Source organism: Desmodus rotundus, chromosome 11 (assembly GCF_022682495.2).
Source record: "Desmodus rotundus isolate HL8 chromosome 11, HLdesRot8A.1, whole genome shotgun sequence".
NCBI classification, from domain to species: Eukaryota; Metazoa; Chordata; class Mammalia; order Chiroptera; family Phyllostomidae; genus Desmodus; species Desmodus rotundus.
The window spans coordinates 88,971,593-88,994,832 of NC_071397.1; the positions used below are offsets into that span (position 1 = coordinate 88,971,593).

Genomic DNA, 23,240 nt, shown 5'->3' on the forward strand with positions numbered 1-23,240 from the left:
TGATGATCATGTGTAAGCTTTTTGGGAAGAGGTTGACTATAGAAAGACTAGTTCATAGAGTGCTATAATAATGCAAATGACACGTTAAAAACAAAAGTCTTAAACTAGAGTGGTAAATGAAAGTCAAAGCCAAAGCATGCCTGTGAATAAGTTTTCTGGGCTTAATTTATTAGAGCTGAAATATCAGTTTGTGAAGAGGAAGGAATGAACAAAAATGGAATACAAGTCTCATGATTTGAGCCTGGGGGGCTGGAAAAAATATAGCTACTACAAAACCACATCAGGACCAGAGAGGAGTAAGACTGAGGAGATATCTCGTTGGTGAGTTAGGTTACAGACTTATCCATTGAAAATGCTATAAAAGCTTCCAAATAGAGACATTTTTAAGTTCTTTAGAAATTTAAGTCAGGTGCTCAAGAGAGAAGTCTGAGCCAGAGCTATAGATTTGAAAGCTCAATTATCAGAATATTTGAAGACTCCAAAACAGTGATTATGACATAAGAAAGAAAGTAAGAGGAAGAACATTAGGAAACACACTGAAGAGATTAGGAAAATCAGAAGGTAACATAAAAAGGGGGATGAATCAAAAAGAATGAAGAAAACAGAGGGATTGCAGTATTATGGAAAACAAAGAGGAAACTGTGTCTTAGGCAGCTTGGGTTGCCATAGTAAAATCCCACAGACTGGGTGGCTTAAAGAGCAGACACTTATTTTTTTACATTTCTGGAGGCTGGAAGTCCACACAAGGGAGCCAGCATGATTGATTTCTGGTCCGACCTCTCCGATTGGGTTGCAGACAGCTGCCCTCTAGTTGTGCGGTCAGATAATCTCTCATCTGTGTAGGCATGGGAGAAGAGAGAGAGGGAGAGAGAGCTGTCTAGTATCTCTTCCTGTAAGAATACTAATCCCATAGGAGGCCCTCACTCCTGTGACTTCATCTAACCCTGTTTACCTCCCAAAGGTTTATCTCTTAATGCTATTACATTGGGGTTAGGACTTGACATGTGAATTTGGGGATGGGGTGGGCACAACCATTCAGTCCATAATGAAAGATAAGACTTGGGATCCTTGAGATACTCAAGGATGGAGACACTATGGTTATTTTTGAATGGTTTTAAGGGTATGATGTGGGTAGAATTTCTATTGCAGTAAGTTGAGGAGTTTGCTTTAAAGGAATTAAGAAGTTTAGATAGTATTTAAGGAGGCCAAAGAAGAGAGAGGAGTGGTATAACAGAGGAGAAATTTAAGCTTGTTTATAATATTTGAGAAAGGAGCCATCAGAGAAAGAAAAATTGAAAATATACAAGAGATCATATGTTTATGCTGGGCAGCCTGGCCCATTAATAGGAAGTTCATGTATTAACATAAAACTGCATTACATTTTCATGCAAAGAGAGTTCTGAAAACCAAGGTCATGCATTACCATTATCAGCTCATAATACCCATGCTGTGTGGAATGGAAGAGCTGTGTATCGGCTGAAAGTGGAGGCATGCAAGTGTTACTCAGTATGAGATGCGGGTGAGGAAGGACACCCTGTTGGACATGGCTTGGCAACCTGTCCGGGCTTGGCCACAGCTAAAGAAAGATGAGGTCATTTGCATTCCATCTGTTAGCCTTAGTGTTTAGTGTAAAGTGCTACGTACTTGAAAGGGAAGCAGGCCTTGTGAACAACGTGTTTCTAAAGCTAATTCAATAGTAAAAGCGTTGAAAGCTTGCAAAAGGAAGAAAATAAGAAGCGAGTACCTGTAATTAGAAAGTTTCAGATCATGAGAATGGAGCCTGCGGGCTCACTAATTGGCATCCTTTATCTGCAAGTTATAGAAGCTTATTAAACTAGCCTAAGCCAAAGGGGGGTGGAGTATGTAATAGGAAGGATATCAGGAACAATTTCAGGGATCTCATGGTAACAAGGTTTGGAATGTTTCTGGGCCACGTCAGGGACTGGATTTCAGAGGAGAAAAGTTCCAGGCCTCTATGTCATCTTCTATTTCTTTGCACCCCTCCTCACTTTCTCCTCATAGGTCTGCTGTGTTCATTTCATGGGCCCTCCCAGTGAGTCCAAGGACAACCATCCCAATTCTTCTGAGTTTACATGTTATTAAAGGTCTAGCTACCCGAAGAGATTGCTTCGATTCCTCTACCCAGGAGGTCCTACATAACACTGAGAGGAACTGATTGGTTCAGCTGAACTCAGGGGTCGATCTCAGGTCCAGTTTGTGATGGACAAAGGGTGGAGTCACTGAGGATAAAACTGTCTTCCAGAAACTCATCACTCCATCCCCCACGGGTAGGATCGGGGGGGCAGTTTGCGGAGAAGAAGGTGTGATTTCACATAGGCAGAAACCCAGAATGGGTCTGCACCAAGATAATACCATCCCAACCAACCCCCATTCTTTCTTCCTTGCCATCTAAACAAGTCACTTCTAAATACCAACATTTTATATTTAGAAACATGGACCAAAAAGAAACTACAAAACCTACATACAGGTGACTAGCCAACCAGCCACATTATTAATCACCTATCCTTGCAGGATAGGCGTGCCTCTTCCGAATGCCAGTGCATAAGCCAGCGGAGGGAAAACACCACAGCGCTGACACACCATTAACTATGAAAGTATGGGGCGTGGAAGCAAACAAATTTAATGACTAGACCTTGTTTTTGCTACTTTTCTGGAGATTCCTGGCTATCAAATACTTCTCAGGTACCTCAAAACGAAAAAAAAAATGAATAAAGAAGAGGAAAAAACGGTGTATAATTATGTTTTTTTAAAGGAAAATAGGCCATTATGACAATGACTTTTGAATGAGTTAAATTATATCACAAATTACAGGCTAACAATAAAACATTACTTATTTTTAATGTTCATCAACAGAATAGAAAAATAAAATCATTCATATTTAATCAAGTTAACTAAAAATGTGTCTGTGATTTTATTTTATTTCAAAGGGGTGAGTGCCTGTAATTGAAGGCAAGTTAACAATTCTGTCTGTGCAGATTACCTTTAAGGTAAATGGGGAGTCAACCGCTAACAAAATTAGGCCAAGTCCCTGGCGATACCGCTAAACATATTGGAAAACCACTGCTGAAAAGAAATCAATAACAGTAAGAAATAGTTTTCTCTCCCTGATTTTCCAGTTATGAAAGTGTATGCTGTTATTTTGCTCCTAGTAAATGTTGTCAAACACTGTGAGAATTAGCACCATTTTCTACTTGATCAGACTCTGCACTGTTCATGATATTTGGCTTCAGTGGATATGGGGTGGGGAGTAGAAAAAGTATGAACAACAAAACGAAGACCTACATGATCGAGTAGAATAAAAGAAATATGACAAGGAGGCAAGGGAACAGAAGGCGTGGCTGTGACTGTCACCAGCCAGGTCTGTTACCTAGACCATGGATTCTGTCTCTTCTTGCAAGTGATAATATTTCAGGTGATTTTAGTGAGATTTCCATAATTCAGTCCTTTGTTTAAACAATATATGGAGGGACTGCTCTTCCACAAATTGTGGGCAATTTCCGGGGAAGATGTATTGCACGGTCCATGACCTCACAAAACTTCAGGTGGAGTTGAGGCACCAGCAAGAAACCTGACAATGACAATGACACAGGGTGAAGCCTTAAGACAGATGAAGGCATATGGCAGAGGCCTCTAGCATTGACCTTCCGATCAGGGAGGGTCTCAGAGGTCAATACTAAATCAAAGAAGAGCTATGACCATGGTTTCTTTAGCTGAAAGCTACACCAAGCAGTGGGTTAAGTTAGGGAATGACACAAAGAGTATTCCAGGCTGAGGGACCATTATGTGAGGGGATATGGAGGCAAGAGAGACCACAGCATGTTAGGAAAGTGAAAAAAAAGTTTTCAGTAAGGCTGAGTAATTTCTTCTTTAAAAACGTTTGTTTAGCTTCGAATGTTTAAAGTCAAAAGTTATCCTACAGCTGATCCTAGTACGAAATCAGTTTTGCTCTGATGGTTGGAATGGCTTCAGGGCCTGACGCCACCTTGTAAGTCTGGGAAGAGAGGCACCGATGACACATTCACTCAGCAAATGACTTTTAAACACCTACTGTGAGCCAGGCATTGATGCAAGTGCAGGAAAAACAGTGGTGAACAAATTAGACCTGGTCCCTGCTTTGTAGAAGTTGAAATGTAGCCAAGAGACTAGACATTGAAAGAGTAACCACAAGTGTGGTGAGTCCGTTTAAGGATGAGGAGGATCTGACCAGTCTTAGTGCATGGAGGCTGGCAACATTCCCAAGAAGAAGTCTTATTTCAGCTAAAACTTGTGAAGGAGAAATGGGGTTAGCTAAGGAAGGGGGCCTTATGGTAGATAAGTCAAGGAATCAAAGCGTAAAGGTTCTGAGCAGGAAAAAACACTGATGGCTGAAGGAAATGAAGCAATTCCAGGAAGGATGCTGGGAGGTGAGAAGAAAGGCATGTGTGATGAGAAGAGACTGGAAGGGTCAGCTGAGACCAGGTTACCCTGGGCCTTGTCACAGGGCTTAGGAGCTTGGATCTCGTCTTCTGGACAATGGAAAGCTGGGGGTGCACTGTGATCAGTGGGAAGTGTGTGGCGGAACCAGCACCCCACCCTCAGTGTGGAGGATGCATGTGAGAGTAACTGGGGCTCTGGAAGGAGGCTGTTGCAGGGTCTGGGTGGGAGATTATAGTGGCCTGATCCAAGGCTTTGACAGCTGGAGTGAAGGGAGTGAGCAGACGGCAATTCTTAAAAGGTAAAAATAAAAGTAAAAGGAAGTTTGCTTTACAAAATTCTATTTTAAGATCTGCATAGAGTAATCAGAGATATGCATTCACCTCAGGGTTGCTTGGCTCCAATGCTATAATTTTTGAATCGTGACCAGATTGAATGTGTTCACACATGTAAATCATGACTGATCTAAAAGAGGGTGAGCCTGATCGGACTCAAAAAGGGAAGAGCAGTTGCTGAAACAGACAATGGAAATGACCATAGACCTCTCTGACATGAAGTGGGGTGAAGGGGCTTATGCCCCCTGGGCGTTTTGAAAATTTAAGTCCAAATGACAAGATGATCCTCAGGACTAAAAGGATGAAGCAAACTATCTTGACTTCATGCCATCAAATGTTTAAATATTGAAACTTGCTGTCCTCCACCCTTTCTTCTGATTCACTGAGGAAAGTCACCATGCCGTCTTCCCCTACCTATAGGTCTGCTTATGTACAGTTTAGTATCCTGAATTCTGTACATTATTTCCCATTGCAAATGAGAACTGGGATTCTGGTATATAACACTCTTATTACATGAATGTGTTTAATGTAAGTCTTACCCTGAATGATGTATCATTCTTACCAGGCAGACAAAATAAGTTCTGCTGCTGAACCTACCTGGGGGGTGAGTGTTGACAGCAGTGACTGCCAGGCTGAGAAGCAGATCCTGGTTAGATGCCCCGAAGACCTTTCCTTAGGGATGCGTGCTCGTGTGATCGATAGGAGCACAGCCTGTTTCTCACAGTTAGGTTTCTTCCAATCTCAGTTTCCGTGTCTACTTGCATTGTACTGACCACACCTTACCAGTGAACATGCCATATTCGTACAACCTGGTATTGTCTAAGGTAGTGAATTATACAGTTGGTAGGTTTTAAAAATTAGTGTCCATGGACTATGTATTACATCTGTTTTCAGTCTTTCTGATGCAGAAATTCATAGAACCCTCACGGGTTATCATGTATTACATACTCTTCTTTCCTTTGTTCTACAATGAGAACCCTAGTTCCCAAGGAAATCAGAGATGATAGAATCAGAATAACATGTATGTATGTGTATATGTGTATACATGTAGTATAGATGTGTATATATGCACATATACATTATTCAATGTAGCCATGCAAATGTCTTAGAATAATTACTAATATTACTGCTACCAACTGATTACTGAGAAGAGTCAAAACAAATTGCTTGCCAGAGATTGTCTCATCTCCCCCCCTTTAAATAGTTTTACTGTATCTACATTATCTGAATATTGTCTTCAATGTGTAGTTATAAATCTTTTTAAATTTCAAGAACATATTTTCTTGAACTGTAGTCTTCAGTATTTCCTTGCTTTTTTTTTTCTTCAAGGATTCCTAACTTCTGTATATTATATCTTCTTTGCCTAGCTTCAATATTTATACTGTCTCTCTAATCCCATTTGTTCTTTCATTTCATATACTTTTTTATTGAAACATAATTGCAATATTATGTATAGATGTTAAAGGCAGTTCGATACAATCATACAGTTCTGCAACACATCCATGCAACCAACACATGACCAAGATAGAGAGCACTGTTATCGCCCTAAAATGTTTGCTCAGAGCCCTTTCTCACCTGTCCTACTCTCTCTCCACCTAGAGGCAACCCCAATTCTGATTCTATATGGTGTGAGGGATGGCTGATTTTTCTTTTACTGGAAATCCAGTTTGCCCAGCTCAATTTTGACAGGACTTTCTCTCCCCCATTGAATGACACGGGTGCTCTGCCAACTCACCGCACATGTGCAGCCCCAACTACAGGCCCTCCACTCTGTTCTGCTGATGTATTTGTCTCTCCTTAGGCAAACACCCTACTGTCCAGATTTCCGAATCTGTATGTTAAGTCTTAAAATCAAGCAGTTTAAGTCTTCCAACTTTGTTTTTTCCCCATTATTGTTTTGGCCATGCTAGGTCTAGAACGTTGTTGTCATTATTCAAACGTTCATTATTATATGTGTATTACCTCTAAGCTTTTAATAGATGCCCTTTATCAGGTTGAGGATATTCCCTTAAGTTCCCAGTTTGTTGAAAAATTTATCACAAACAAGCATCAAATTGTGTCAAATTCCTTTTCTACGTGTTTTTCTACTTTACTCTGCTAACACGGAGAAGCGTGTTAAATTATTATCAAACGCTAATCCAGCATTGAATTTCTGATATAAATTCCCCTTTGTCCTTCTCTGTATAATCCCCAGGAGTAGAGTCAGCTCTGTTCGTAGTGTAGCGAACAGCTTACATTCCGAGTTAGTGTCTGTGTGTCACACCTTCTTCCATTCTTCAGTGTTCAGCTTTTTGTGTGTGTGTCCTTTTATGTAAGGGATATCTCCCATAAGGTGCACAAAGTTAGATTTAGATGTAGCTTTTTAGTAAGTCTGATATCGCTGCCTTTTAATTAGGATATTGAGTTTGTTTACAATTGATAAAATAGCTGACAATCATATTTATACCTGTCATTTCACTATTTTCTAATTGTTTCTGAAGTGATTATGTTCATATGTCTTATATCTTTTCTCTTGCTTTCTTTAGATTAGTCTAGTATTTTAATATTTAATTTTCCAATCCATTAATTTGTTAGTTTGATATTCTTTTATTATTCATTTTATGGTTACCCTAGAGACTACAATAAGTACCCCCTAACCTTTTATTACCTCAAATAAGTTACTATAGTAGTTTTATCACTTTCAAACAGGGTACCATGAAACACTTTAACTGCATTTAATGTCAACTTTTGTGCTTTTATGTAGTGAATTTTAATTTTGAATATATTTTACATTCCTATTGTTGTTTTGCATAATCAATACCTTCTTATATATTTCCATATGTTTTTCCTTATGTTGTATTTCAGTTAGGGACTGAAGTGATTTGAATGTGTATTATAGTTTTACAAAGCTTGCTGCGCTTCACCTGGTGCCTCTTGGCCAAAGGTACAGCTATCCAGAAGTCCTGAATGGGAACTTGGGTCCCAGCTCTTTAATCGTGTCTCTGATTCTTTAAAATGTTATGAACTCCTATTTTGATTCTTCAGTGCTATGAGACTTCTAAAAACACTGAGCTTTTAGCAACTTTCTGCTTAGCTTTGTATTCTTTCCTTTGCACAGCATAAAATTTGCAAAATTTTCTAGAGGAAACACATGAACTGTTGGTCCCACTTTTCTTGACCTTCTTTTTCTCCGGGATCTTGGCTCCTCAATTTCTGGCTGCCGCGGGAGACTTGAACTCAAGTTTCTGTGTCCATAGTCCTGTGAATGGATCGAGATTTTCTTGCTTCCTTATCCCTTACTTAAGACCCTCTGTCTGAATTCTCTGTTCTCCTACACCCAAAATCATCAGCTATCCCAAGGGAAATTATAACTTGTAGATTATTCACTTCTCCAAAGTTCTCTTCTTTCTTTGTATTGGTCCTTTGGATTCTGGTGTCCATGACAGTTTCCCGATATCTTTAAGGAGATTTTAAAAATATACTTTCTCTTTTTTTCTAGTTGTTCTCAGAAGGAGAGTTTGGTTTACCCAAAAGGTATCACATCTTAGCTGGAACAGAAGTGCTTTTACACTAGTTATATTTATACCAATTGTATTATCTCCCATGCCTCTTTCTCAATAGGCTGTGATAAGACTAAGATTTCCTTTGGGGGTAGGATGGCTAGTCTGCTACTATGAGATAAATTGTATGATAATTGCCTATTCAGTTCTGTATCAAGTTTGACAGGTAGTGATGTGAGTATAAACTAAACCTCAGTAGAAACATGTATCTAATATTGATATTAGTGTTTTAGTCAACAACATCAGAAGTCTCACAACATTTTATTGTATTTTTTCCATTACCGTTTAGTCCCCTTACGCTGCACCCTGTCTGTAATCACCATACCATTGTCCACGCCCCTGAGTCCTTTTTCTTTTTTGCTCAATCCCTCCACTCCCCACCCCCGCTTAGCTATCATCTTGCTCTCTATGTGCATGTCTCGATTTTCCTTGTTAGTTCAGTTTGTTCATTAGATCCCACATATGGGATGTTTACACAATGGAATACCACGCGGCCATAAAAAAAGAAACTTTTACCCATTGTGACAGTGTGGATGGACCCGGAGAACATCATGCTGGGTGAAATAAGCCCGTCAGAGAAAGGCAAACATCACAACATTTTAGAATCCAGTGATCTAACTTATTTTTGTTATCATTACAACTTCAAATTTAAACTTCACTCCCAAAGTAATCATTTCTCTTTAACATTCAGAGGTGAAGATTTTAGCTTTGGACAGGTGTTTCCATCATTTTTCTTTTCCAGACTTTGGCAAATCAGAGTAAAATAACAAGAAGACTCACTTTAGTAGTATGGTACTTGAAGTCTACCTGGAAACATGGCAGGAGAGTTTTTCTTTCATGAAATTTGTCTTTTTTCTAATTTTGAGCTTCTACTTTCTCACTAGTAAAGATGTCTATACGAATAAACATTTTAAAATACATGTACAATAAAACAATTTGTTAATAGCATAAAGGCTAAATTTTCTCTACTATAGAATTCTGAAATAAGAAAGACTTCAGTACTTCAATTCATACTAGTATGAATTTCCTGATTATATGATTTCTATTGATTTTTTAGTAGATCCTTAATATACATTTTTAGAATTTTTACTTAATTTCTTTTTTAAGCAAGAGAAAATATATCATAACCCCCATATAATACCTTAGTTTGTTGGGTGAAACTAAAAAAGAGAGGGAATTTTACTCCTGATTTATGTCTTATAATAAATTTTTTGTAATAACAGTCACTATTTATTTTTCATATAAAACATGATAAATATTTACTGTGGACAATTTTTATAATGTAGGAAAGCACAAAAGAGCTAATAAAAATTGCCTACAGTTCTACCAATACACAGCGAAGATCACCATTAACATTTTTATGGATATCCTGGCTTTTACACACACACAGACACACATTACTTTTATGACTTAAGTTTAAATTTTGAGGATGTTTTGATGACATTCTATGTGATTATTAGAATTAATTTAGGAATTAGTAACAAAAATAATAAGTGATTTTGATATCCTTGTAATCACCAAAGTGATAAAGAAGATCAGAGTACTTCAGGCTTATTTTCATATTAAGTATGTTTCTCCAGTCTGTTTTGATTTAATCAATCATTCATTCAATATTTACATTAATAAGTGACCATGTATCTTTGTAAGTCCAGGAAAGTCTCAGTTTATGCCTTTTGTCGTGACATAATTTTTAAAAGCACTTCCTTTATTTTCAAAGGTAATTGGTGTCCATGAGAAACTATGCAGTTTCCTTTTATTTCCAAAAATTGAGACAGGTAAAGGGGGACGAGGCGGCAGACACAATAGTAGAACTGGTACAGAGCTTGCCTTCCAGAAGATATGGACCACTTACTGTAGGAGACAGGGACTAACATCAATGTGATAAGAATTGAAAAGGATCATAGGAGAGGTGCAAAGATATAATATACATTGAAATGTAAGAACTTAATAAACATCCTTGAATTCTGAAGGAAATATGTGCAGAACTGTGAAAAGTAAGAATTCTTTAGGTTCAGGAAACATCATGAACCAAGAAGAGAGGTAGGGAAAAATATTGTTACCATTTTACAACCATCGGCGTGGCAAAAATTAAGAAATCTGGCAAGACTTTTGGTTCTTGGTAGAATAAAATACATAGTAGTGGAACAGCTCCCAAGAAGAATACATGGGAAAGCAATATGACAGACAAAAGCTACCTTTTCATAGTATCAGGAAGCTGCTGACGCAGGGAAGATTAGGGAGGCTCAAACTTCGGAGGCAGTGGCAGAAGACCTACAGCTGCTTTACCCTGCGGCATCCGCCAGTTCCCAGCATGGGCTAGAGACTGAGTACCCATCCAGGCGTGGCCCAAGCAGAGCATTGATGGAAGGAGTAGAGAAAGGCAGAGAGATGTTGTGTCCCTGTGAAGCTGGAGTGATAAACAAAAGCATGAAAGGTTTTAACACACGTGCAGCTTTTCTCTGAAAACATTTGCTGACGTCAGTACTTGGGTGAGTCACAAAGATTAAAAGATAAGCCAAACAGCTCTGGCATACAGAGTCAATTTTCATAGCGTTTCAATGCTGAGGAGACAGATTCGCCTGTGGACACATTCAGCAATCGCACCAGGCTGGACTGACAAGCTGGATAGTCCCAAGCACTCTAACCAGTGGTCAAGGTCCCCGGTCAAGACGTCTGTCTAATTCTAAAGTTGTGTGTGGCAGGAAGCTAAGAATCTAAATGGAAAATCCTTGAAAAGTAGGATGTGATGTCCCGCAGTTTCTTAACACATAGGGCCCCACCTGATGCAGAGTGCTGGCACACAGCCAGGCGCTCTCCTACAAGTCCCAAAGACAGCGTGCTAAGGAAAATAAGTCAGACAGAAAAAGGTAGAACCATATGACTTTACTCATATGTGGGATATAAAACTGAAAGCAACAAACAAGGAAAACAAACAAAAACTCATAGACACAGGCAACAGTACAGTGGTTACCAGAGGGAAGGGGGTTGGGGGTGTAAAAGGTGAAGGGGGCCAAATATGTGGTGACGGAAGATGATTTGACTTTGGGTGGTGGGCACAAAATGCAATATGCAGATCAATTATCCGAAATGTACACTTGAAACCTATGTAATCTTATTAACCAATGTCACATCAAAAAATTTAATAGAGAGAAAGAAAATGTCCTATCCAAATTGGACTGCTTCTTATATCCGAATTGCAAAATAACTTGGACTCGACTGAGTTGCTGATTGGGTTAAGTTGATCCGTCTCCCTGTACTTAGCAGACAAAGCAGTGAAGCAACGCTGGTTGCAATAACACCATCCAGAGCCTCTGCATAATCATAGTTTAAATACACATATATACAATGTATTATCTGATATAAATATGGTTAGGCATGCAAGAGTTAGGACCATACAACCAAAACTCCAGTAGAAACAACTAGATCTTAGACAATAGAACAGACCCGCAGGTGGCATACTGATCACTGTCGGAGAATATTAGAAAACCAAATCATTATTCTGGAGGTCGATAAATAAAGGGGGGAAAGTGTCCATTTGGCTTGCATCTTCTGTTTGAATTTTACCTCAAACGATTCAAATAGCTGATGAGGGAAAGTCTTTTAGTAAAGAAATCTAGTTAATAAATACAGAAGGGGTAATAGACTTATTATATCACCATTCTGTACTTTTGTAATAAAATAATCGATCCACATAATGATTATCGATGACTGTTCAAACCGTCAGCTGAAAGGCTGTTGGGGAGTTTTTTAATGTGTGCATCAGGCTGACCACACCTGAACCCACTGATCTATTTTAGTGTGATTAATAGACAATCCAATTTTTATGTGCTTCCTAGTCTTGTATCATAGGAAATTAATACCTCTTTGTATAAACTATTCTCCCCATACAATCAATCTTGAATCTGACCAAGACTTCAGATCTAATTTTCAATTTATAGAAAATATAGGTGACAGAAATACACGTCACAGGGGCTTAATCAGTCAAATCTATAAACTGAGAAATAGCCAATGATTCTTCTACAAATAAATAACAAGCAAAAATGAAGGAGGAAATATCTACAGACTTAAAAAGATTCTAGAGACTCCACAAAAACAATATGCAGGTCTTATTTGGATGCTGATTTAAAAATCAAAGGAAAATAAAAATACAGGAATCAATCAGGGAAATTTAAATACTGACTGGATATTTGATTATATTAAGGAATCACTGTGAATGTAACTAATAGTAATGATAAATAATAATGACATTATTTTTCCTTTTATTATAAAAATGTATACCTATATTATGAACATATGTACTGAACTACTTACGGATAAAATGACATAATGTTTTAGATTTATTCTAAAATAAATAATTTTGGAGCATATAAATGAAATGAGATGCACCTATACACTGGTTATTATTGAAGCTAGATAATACAGATATGAAAGTTTAGTTTAACACTTTTTCTATGTTTATATATTTTTGAACTTTTTTAAAATAAAAAGTCAATTTTAAAAGTGTCTAAAAAACAGAATTGGAAATAATAATATGAATTCTACCATATTAGTGTAAGTTGTGAGAGCACTTTGCAAAGCCATTTGGCAATATTTAAGAAAAATAAATGTACATGCACACCAATTCACCAATTCTAAATCTGGGTCCACACCATAGCGAGCCTCCCGTGTGCGTGCAAGCAGACTTGGCCAAGAATGGTCACTGCAGCATCGCTGAAAGTAGAAAAATGCAGGAAATAACCTAAATGACTATCAGCATCAGAATTATTCTTTATAATGTGATAAATGTGACGTATTGGCTTGGAAATCTTTATAATTAAGAACTTTACGAATAGAGCAATCTTTTACACCTCTATGGAGAAACCACACTGTGTGTGTCAACAAAGAGCCTGAACGGACTGCGTAGGATGTGCGTGCTAATGGGAAGAGCGGAGGGCATTGCCATTCAGAGAGAACCTGCACACACAGTCAGAACTCCATTCTCCTCTCTGACGAATGGATGCTGAGAAACGTTTAAATTCCGATAACAGAGAAAATACACTTGACTTTTGAAAACAATCGGAGCTACAAATTATTCTATTTATCTGTAAACAATATAAAACCGTAGTCTGCTAAAATGGTTTTGAGGGGTTGCTGTCATTCTTTCTGATGGCTTTGGACAGCTGCCACATTATTATTGCCATGGTGAGCTGACCATCTGGAACGGTGTAGACCGTTTTATCTGTGCTAAAAGTAGACTCACCTCCAAACCCATCACAGACATGCAACTTCAGACACAGACAGCTACCCTGACTGTGTACCTGGCCTGTACCGGCTCCTGACACATCCATTCAACATCACCGATGCTGCCTGCAAAAAAAAAAAAAAAAGGGGAAGAAATGCAAGAAAGAAAAAAGAAAAAAAATCCAGAGAGCAAACAGAATTCAGCTTATTTTCTACTAGATGTTAAATAAGGAAAGTAGCTAAAGGCCATGAATAAAGTAAGGTTTGAGATGCTATGAATGAGCCTCATCTCAATACGCACTGAGATGTAATACCTCTGGGCCTTTCGTCTCTGCTTTGCTTCCATCCTTCACAGGAAGGGCATCAATAGTGATGGCTTAAGCTGTGATAGCATTTTGCTATTTGGAGGTTTTATATGTCCTATTTCAACGACCCCTCTTTACGGATGATAAAACTGAGTCTGAAAGGGGAAAATACACAGCCGGAGAGTGCCTGGTCTCCTGAGTCCTGTCCCGAGATCTTACTGCTGTGCTATGATGAGTAAAACTTGTTCGTAACACTTCAAGTTCATGTAAAAAATAATTCCTAGCATAGAAAATGATGTAAGGGTAACCTGCGGGGGGGACAGGAGGGCAGGGGGCAGGGAAGAAAAAACGCACTAAAACAGAGTACACCCAAAGTGTGTACTTAAAAAAAAAAAGATTATTTAGACAATAGGATTAGAGGGAAAAGCTATGCACAATCCATCAGTTTATAACAAGCCGTGACTCTTTATTAAATAAAGAGCAAGCAAGCAAGCAAGAACAAACTTTGTGCTTTCAGGAGAAACTGAAGAGGAATCTTTCTAACTAAGCTTCTGGGGTTTCTTTAAATCCACATTTTCTGCAAAAAAGATTCAAGCACAGATTTGGAACTTATATTTGACAAGCCCCCATATGCTCCATTTTCCCTCCAAGCTTTTACTCTGGCTTATGGAATCTGTGGTTGGTTAAATATGTGGTTTTACAGATGCTAAAAATACCCTGAAGTCAAACTCTTTCTCCCAGTTTTTATGCAGTTGGCCACTCTGCCATCGGATCTTGTAAAGCCTGGTCTGTAATCTTTAATAAACCACTTCTTTCATTAAAGCACTCTCTGCAAGCACAGGCCATTTACGTCTCACTTCCACACAAAGTGAAAAGTCAGAGACCAAAGAAATGGCACCATGAACGAGATGCTATAGTTTTCCAACAGTTTCAATCCAGAGTTAAGGTGGCTGTGGGATTGCTTAGAGTTACTCTGTGGAGTTCTGTGGTCAATACGGCTGAGCTTCCCTAGGGAACCACGGAACTCTTCATCCACTGCAGGGGCGATTCCAGATCAGCTGCACAGGCCATAGAGTTCCCTGCCGCACTCTGCTGCCCGAACCGTTCCTGAATGGTTTTTACCATCTTACATCCCAGCTACATCATTTGCAGAGACCAGTGCAAAATGAAAACATGGAGCCCCCATTCAAACCGCAGAGGGAAAAGCATTAAAAATACTAAAATAAGAAGCTTTTCCCTTTTTTCTGTGGTCTTCCTCTTGACCTACCAGGGTGTTTTCTATTTGCCATGTACAAGTCCAGCTCCCTTGTGGGGTAAGTGGAGACCCTGCTGGGAGCCGCATCCTCCATGATGCAACTCTATGCACCCAACAGTTCTCCCACTGCCAGGACCCCTCCAGCCAATCACTAGGCAGAAGCCACTGGGAAATTGAACCAGGGACCTCCCCTTCTCTTCCAGTGAGCCTCTTGCTTCAGTCAGTGGTAGAGAGGCAACTCCTATGGGAATTCCAACAACAGCTCAAGGACCTGCAAGATACCAGCCTTGAGGACGGAAGAGAGGCTTGCCCTGTGGTGTGGCCAGCCAAAGGCACCGTGGCCCTGCCAGTGGAGGGAGAGGGCCTTGGCCATTTGCTGCCTCCAGATTCTACAGGGCACGTGAACCTGACCCCGATCTTCCCCGCTGGTGCCCAGGGACTTCTGCCAGCAGGGAGGGTGGCAGTGATCCCAGGGCAGGAGAAGGTAGTGGGAGACCAGGCTGACTCAAGTCCCAATGGGGCAAGAAACGGAAAATCTGTTTGGGGAACTCAGGGGCACACTACAGTGTCGGAGCTGAGGCTCCAAGTCCCAAATGCATGCTCCATTTTCCCTTCCAACATCACTTACAAAATACAAATTGCGAGATAAAATTATTATGAATTTCAAAAGGATCACTATGGAGCACTAAACCTCAAGACCAGGGCTCTTCTGATGAGGGACCAGGTGTCTGCATTAGTCACAGGGCCATGAAGCCAGCCTTGCCACGGCCCTAGCTCCCCAGGCCATTGGACCAGGCCACATGCACACATCATCTAAAGGTAAAATTTGAGGACTCAGGGAGATGCAGGCAGCATAGGAAGGCAAAGCCAAATGCCTTGAGTATATTTTCTGCCTCTTTCATGAAAAATGAAGTTGTTTTAATATTATTTTACAGGTTAAATGCTCTTTCTCACTGATAATTTTCTTTACATATTCAAACATCATAGTTTTATTACTGGTCCTCTACTTGCTATTGTTTTTATTGTTTGTATGAGATTTCTTTGTAAGTTCAGGTGGGCATATTAAAGGTCAGAAGCATATTACTTTCACAAGTTCAATAGCAAACAATACCTCTTTGTCTAATTACCTTAAATAAATGGATCGCTGCAGAAGTAAAGAAGTTACCCCAAGGTATCTCAAGTTCTAATCTCTAGATGAGGATTTCCAATTGTTCCAGGTAGATCACATGCTCGCCAATGGTTAATTGAATGGCCCAACCTGGAAATACACCTATTGATCAATTTTATTGTTTTCCCTGTTAACTTCAGCTGTGCTGTGGAAAATATTTTTTTCCCACCTTGTACATTCAGATCAGTTTCCTTTTCTTTAGGTATTAAAAAGCTATTCTAGTGTATACTTGTGTCAAATTTCAAACTGACATCTCTCCTTGCCAGCATGTCAGGCCACAGCCTGAACACCTTGGAATGGGAAGGGGCATGGTCTGTTCAGACAATATCTCTGCCTCCCACCCTTCTGAGTGTCTCCTCTTCCTTCTTCCCTCCCCTCTCTCTCTTTGATGGGAAAAAGAGATTGGAGAGATGACAAAGGTCTTTGACTTGCTTGGAGGCGTTTTGGTCCTCTTCTGATTCACACTGGACCATTGTCACCAAGAACATGGGGTAGGTGGCCCAGTGCTGATGCATAGAGAACATCTGTGGGTGTGGGGGGAGCCCTAGAGGGCACCTCATCCTTGCAGAGTTCCCTGATAGGGGAGATTCTCCCCAGTTCAACCAACCTCATCCACATAACCACAGTGCCTGCCAGTGTTTACCTTGAGCATCCTGTTTCTGAAATTCTTTTCTGTGACTGGCAGCCCTCCTACATGGAGTGACAAGAAGATGGCTTTACCCCACCACCTAACTCGTGGGAAACCCGCTTCTTCTCATGCTGACAAATGATGGGAAGGGGAACCGTCTGGGCCTGCCCTTTCATCCCTGTCCTGTCCAGTCGGTGCTCCTCCCACTTGCCAGGTCACCCTCCATACTCTGTAGGAGACATCCAACCAAGGAAGGAGGTAATGACCACCCCTTGTGACAGGCGCCTCCAGTCTCTTGCCACTCTCCTCCACTAGGCACATTGTGAAGGCCAGAAGACAAAAGGGACTTTATATAAAGTGTCAGAAACGCTTTAATGATTCCATAATATGAAGGCAAATTAGCAGTTGCAATGTACAATATAAATCCATGAGCCACCACTGGGAATAAAGAGAGGTGTCAAGAGGCGGGGAAGGAGCTCATTCAGGGCAGACATAAACACAGGAGAATAACGTCAGCCACTGGGGAAGCTCTAGTCCCACAAGGTGAAGAAAGGAATGCACTCCACTGATGGGGCTTTCAGAACGGGCCTGGCCGTAAGGCAGAGTCCTTTGTAAGGAAGCTACAGACGCGGAGGTAGAGATGACGCGCAGGAAGGCTCTCGGGCCAGTCCAGGCCCAGGCCTAGGCCCTGCCACGGGTCCCAGCACCGCCTGAGCGGTGTAATCGCCTTATCTAGACACGTGTATAACCACTCACTCACTGAGTGTCTTTTTCTTTTCCATCTTCAGGAAGAGGCAGCCAGAATTCTCGCCCACCAGCCAGTGTCCGTCGGCACATGTGCAGCTTTGAAAACCCCCACACTGCAGTGAATGTGTAAGAGAAGCTGCATGGAAAAGAGAGTGGTTTGCCCTTGCTTTCTCTCTCCTGGGTTTTCCCACTTTCTAACATGGAAACAGATGTGGTGCATGCCATTCCGAAGGAGGAACCATTTACGTGCCATGGTCTGCACGACTGCCTTAATTTGATTGCCCATCGTTCTTAAAAGGACACTGTCAAGTTGTTAGTCTTTTCGCTTTTTTTCTGTTTCGGCGCAAGATGCAACACTTTTTCCGATCCTGGAGATTCGCTTTTGTTTGTGACTCCCACTCACAAGCTCGAAAGTGAATGTTCCCCCTTCACAAAGTTGTCAGCTTCTCCTTGGCAAACAGAGCTTTTTCGTTTCATTTTCTTTTTCTGCCTTTTTGCTCTTGCACTAATGTTTTAAATGGCCCTGTCTGCATTAAAGTAACAGCCCTGCTTGAACTAATGGAAGAGGCCCATGATGCCCGTTTCAGGGGCTGGGCACCCACGGGAGCCTGCCTGAGGTGTCTGCCATGCCCTGGGGAGCACAAAACAAACGTTTTGTGAGCCCCACAGAAAGGGAGTTTTACAAAAAGCAAAGTAGTTGTTTTCCTAGAATTTTGAGTGCTTTTATCAGATCTTCCCTATCTGATAAAAACGGTGCATGTTTGGTCCAATTTTTTGACTTTTAGACCTTGACAGTGTCTCTTTAAGTTAACAAAAGAACATAGACCATACTCAATCCATCGTGCACGGAGTCTGTGGTCATTTTCAGCTGTTCCTTTACAGCCCTTCAAACTCCTGGGAGAGTCAAAGGTACACATTCCTGCAGCAGGAGGGAGCCCCTTGATGAGCTGTCTGTGGCTCGCATTGCTCTGCAGAGGAGAAGGGCCCAATTTATTCAAATGATCGCTACCGAGCCTGGCCTTGGAGGCTGGTGAATGGGGCCCCTGTGTCTCTTCTTTTCGCTCAGTGGAGTGCATTGGGAAGTCTGTGTTCTGCTAGTCCCTTAATAAGCCCAAGTAGAAAGAGTGTGGTCTCAACCAAATTATACTGACTGTTAGAGGGAAAAATATGGCAGCCACGTCGGTATGTTGCAGGTGGTGGTTTGGAGGCTCCTGCATTTGTGGTTCAAAGCCACTGCAGTCAGCTTGGATTCATTCCCTGTCATTCTTCCCAGTCAAAGGCATTGAGTGTTTCTTGTACCAGGGGTTGAGTCTGGCCAAGGACACGGCAAGGAGGTTCTGATTATGACAACTGCTGGCTGCCTGTCAAAAGGGATTGATGGGAAGAGTAGATGTGCTTGTCCTGTCGTGACAGCAGGGCCAGAGAGAGAGGAGAGTCACCTAACATTTCATGACATAAAGGTGAGTGCCTAACAGCAAAGGCTGAACGTGGATACATCCTTGGTAGGTGACAAATGAGAATGCAACAATCGGCAAAGCTAACAGATTGGTTGCTAAGAACTTTCAAATCAGGATCTATTCAAGCTTTCTTTCTGGAGACGATATAGCATAAGGAGGATCCTGATAGCTTTGAAGCTGTGCACCGTAGGCTAAGACTGGCTATTTTTAGCCTTGGTGGTTCCTGCAAAGAAAAATTTTCTAAAAAAGAAAAATATGCTCTCTCTGTGACCTTTAGTTGCTGCAGCTTCTGTAAACAAGGGAGGCAAAGGGACTAGGGATGGAAATAAAGCTGCCTACTGGACCATTACAGTCTGCCTAGAGCTGTCCTGCCTCTAAGGAATAATCTCAGCAGAGCAATGTAACTGCCCTATAGTCCCAGCGCAAACTGTGCTGGCTCCAGGTAGAGCTGACGAGCATCAGATGGCTTGCTATTTAAATTACAGGTTTGGTAGCGTGGACCACAGAAGCAATGATCACACTTGACCTGACGTTCCTTCATCTAGGCTCGTCCAGACTTCCCGGTGGACTAAGATTACACTTGGCGTACCACCGGCAAAACAGCGCTCCTGTACCAATCTGATGTCTTCAACTAACCCTGGCCTGAGAATTTCCTCCATCGGCCAGTAGTCATGATTATGTTGAGCCAAGGGGTGTTTAAAATGAGCTTAGGAAAAGTTTAGTAACCATCTGAATCCTGCTCTTTATTCAAAATTAGTTCGTCAGTTTTCTTAAGACAGAGGACCCTAGGACCAAAGTTTAGGGGCCCTCCCCTACTTTGTTGCCTTCGATGAGGTAATTTCACTTGTGGGTGTCTTTTTCTTTATTAATGCATTAAAGAAAGTACAGGCTTAATAAAGGCAAACCGATTTCCTTTGGGTTGTCTTTTATCCTGTATCCTAAATCTTTAGGATATTGAGTGTGATTGATCTAAAAATTCTTAAAGGAGAACTGTACATTTAGACTGTAATATGGTAAATTTCAGCAAGCCAAGTAGCTCTCTGGCCAGTGTATAGTGAGGTTAGAATCAAAGAGGAGAGGGATAAAATTCACAATGCTGTTTAAGATTTAATATTGCAGAAACTCCAAGTTCCCATGTAGTCAAAAAGCATTTGTCTTCAATAATACATTCAGAGATTCTCTGCCTTCCAACTACTGGTGAGTCAAAAGGTGAGAAATTTTAATTACCTTCAGATGGGCTCCCAGAGAATACATACTGAGTCTGCAGGTTTTTCTGGAAAGCCTTCACCCCGTGGAACTGGAATCCATGGGAGTTGTTTGCCCTGAAGATGAACCTGAGGTTGCCTGGGAAAACAGTTGTCTGTAGCTGAGATTCTTTAGGCAGCACCGCTCACACAGCACTTTGGTACCAGCGGGCTGAACAGGTGGAGGGGAGATCATGGGAGGGAGGGTCTCCGCTGAGGCAGCGCCACCCCTTCCTCCAAAGGCCTCCTGTTCCCCGCCACAGCTGCAAGGCTACAGCAGACCTGCAGCCTGTGGCTTTGGTTTGTTTTCCTAATGTGGCGACCCATCCTCTCCACTCTGTGACTCAATAACATTTTCTATTTCCGTCTTCATTTCCAGAGGAAACAAATGCTACCCTCCTTGGTTAGTGTCTTCCCTCCTTAGGGGAATGCCTTCCCTTGTCTGTGGGCTCTCTGGATGCCATCCTTCTGTCTATCGGGAAGCTATTAAGCCTAGCAGCAAAGACTTGAATCGGCCATAAGGGAGACAGGTGTTGCGTGAGCTTCCCCCTCAGGCAGCTTGTTCAGGATGCTTTCCTCCTGATCGCAAACACCCACCCACTGTTATTCCTGTTTTAGACCTTTCTGGAGCAGAGAGCAGCAGTACCCAGCAGATGTAACTAGTACTTACTGAAACAAACGAAACAGTATCACTCTGAACGCCAGAGATACACTAATCTGTTTACACCACCCACTTCCAACTATTCTCTACAGCGCTGTAAATATTGTGTTTTCTGTTTGGGGGGATTGTAATACTTATCTAATGAAAGGGAAACCAAAGTAAGGCCCCAAGCCTGCTGCAGCTGAAACTGCACACACCAGTGAATAAGTCCCCTCCTTCCTCTCAGGCTTAACTGGGGTTTCCTCTGCTAACTTGAGTATCAATAAAAATATGAAGCCACCCGAGGCAGTTAACGCCAAATGCTGCTGCGGTCAGTATTCAGATATGAGAGTAGTTTAGGCAGGTATTTGTCCTTTGAAGTTAGAACAAGAAGGATGGGATGCTTTGTGTCAAACATGGTGCTTCTGGGCCAGGGTTGCTTTTCCTACGATCAAGAAGCTGAGTGAAGTCTAATAGTAGAAGGACGAAGTTGGTGACTGAAACGCAAGGTATTGAAGTGATCTGGAATTCAAATCAAAGTCTTATTTATGGTAACATTTTATTTTTATACTGCATTTATTCCTTATTCCTGCCCCGCATTTTATACATTTTCCTCCCCTTGATATCACAGCAATGGCTTTCCAACCTTTTCAAATTAAGATAATTGCTTTACACACCAAAATGATTATTAACCCTTCACCCCAACTTTTGATAGGAATTGTACCTTTATTAATGTCCCTACATGAATGCAGAATACAAAAAAAAGCTCCTCAGAATTTAGGTACGCTTGTATCTAACAGTACATATTGTCATAAGAGTCTTTGCATGCATTTAAAAATAACAGTGCCTAATCTACGAAAACAAATTATTGATTCAGGCTAAAAACAATACTTTTTTTTTTGATCCACAGATATGTTCTTTATAAGATTTTTATTTATTTATTTTGTATTGTTGACACTAATACAGATGTCCCCCATTTTCCTCCTCCAGATCCCCCATCCCTCCACTAGGCTCCCCCAACCCTGCCTTCACCCCATTGTGTCCATGGGCTATGCATATATGTTCTTTGGCTTCTCTGCTCGAGCAACGAGGAAAACAACCCGTGTGAGTGAGTAGTCCCAGGCACACAAGGACGCGTTTTTGTTGGCACATGTGGAGGCCGGGGCAATGTTTTGTCAAGGTTGGTGAGCCTGCAGGTCGGAGTTGCAGCCTTGCTCTTAAGGGCCTTCTTTGTGTTTGTTTGCTTTTTAATCTATTTATTTTCCTCAAAGCCTTTATATCTTTTTGCAAGTTTTTTATTCCCATCCTCCTGCCCCCCCCCCCCTTTGGCAACTACCAGCTTGTTTTCTATACCTATGCGTCTGTTTCTATTTTGTTTGTGTGTGTTTGTTTTAGATTCCACGATATAAGTGAAATCATACAATACTTAGCTTTTTCTGAGCATTTCACTCATTTCTCTTAGTGAAACCCCTCTAGGTTCATTCATGTTGTCACAAATGGCAAGATTTCATACTTCTTCATTGCTGAATAGTATCTCATTGTGTATATTCCACCTCTTCTCTATCTATTCACCTACGGATAGACACCTAGGTTGCTTTCCTATCTGGGCTACTGCTAGCAATTCTGCTATGAGCGTAGCGGTGTGTGTATCTTTTCAAGTTAGTGTTTTTGTCTTCTATAACACACACACATTACTAAATGAAGACACAACGCTCCTTCTTAGTTTACAGAATTTCCAGGTGAGCACTGAGAGGCAAGCATTTGGGGAAGGAAAAAAGTGCTTCTATTGCAGTTGGAAAAAATGCAACTCATCGAGTTTGGATGAAACGTGAAATAAAGCATATTTAAGCAAGACAAGAGGCGAATATGAAGTTTTGTACTTTCCAGAAGATGCACACTCTCTGTATACAGAGAGGAACAGCGTGCGTGGAGGGAGGGTGGTGAGGATTGAGAAGCAGGAAAGTGGGAGGCGAACTTACCTAGAGGTTCCGATTCAGAGGATGGACTGGGGACTCTGGCCTTGTCTTTGGCTGGCTGGTTGGCTGCCTGTTCTTGCCAAGAACCCCCCCCCCCGTTCTCCAGTTTGCTCAGCTCAGAAGACACTCAGCTGTTCTAACAAGACATGGGAATGGATGAGTCAGTCATTTTGCATTTACAAGCACTTAGACATCCTCAGGGAATATATGAAACATATATTTGAGGGAAATATTGATTTTTATATCATAGTTTGGAGATAAGATTTTTTTTCTTAGACAATGAAAAATACAG

The 23,240-nt window shown here is 41.1% G+C and overlaps 1 protein-coding gene across 3 annotated transcripts in view; it reads left to right on the forward strand.

Moving 5' to 3' along the window:
- GRM1 (glutamate metabotropic receptor 1) overlaps positions 1-23,240 on the forward strand; it is a 311,987-nt gene that overhangs the window by 286,037 nt on the left and 2,710 nt on the right. Inside the window, exon 9 of one of the 3 annotated variants that reach the window (XM_045189049.3) lies at positions 17,673-17,757. The exons of the other annotated variants lie outside the window; for them this stretch is intronic. Coding sequence (XP_045044984.2) covers positions 17,673-17,733 — 61 coding nt within the window. The 3' untranslated portion in view covers positions 17,734-17,757. The remainder of the gene's footprint in view (positions 1-17,672; positions 17,758-23,240) is intronic. 3 annotated transcript variants of the gene reach the window in all.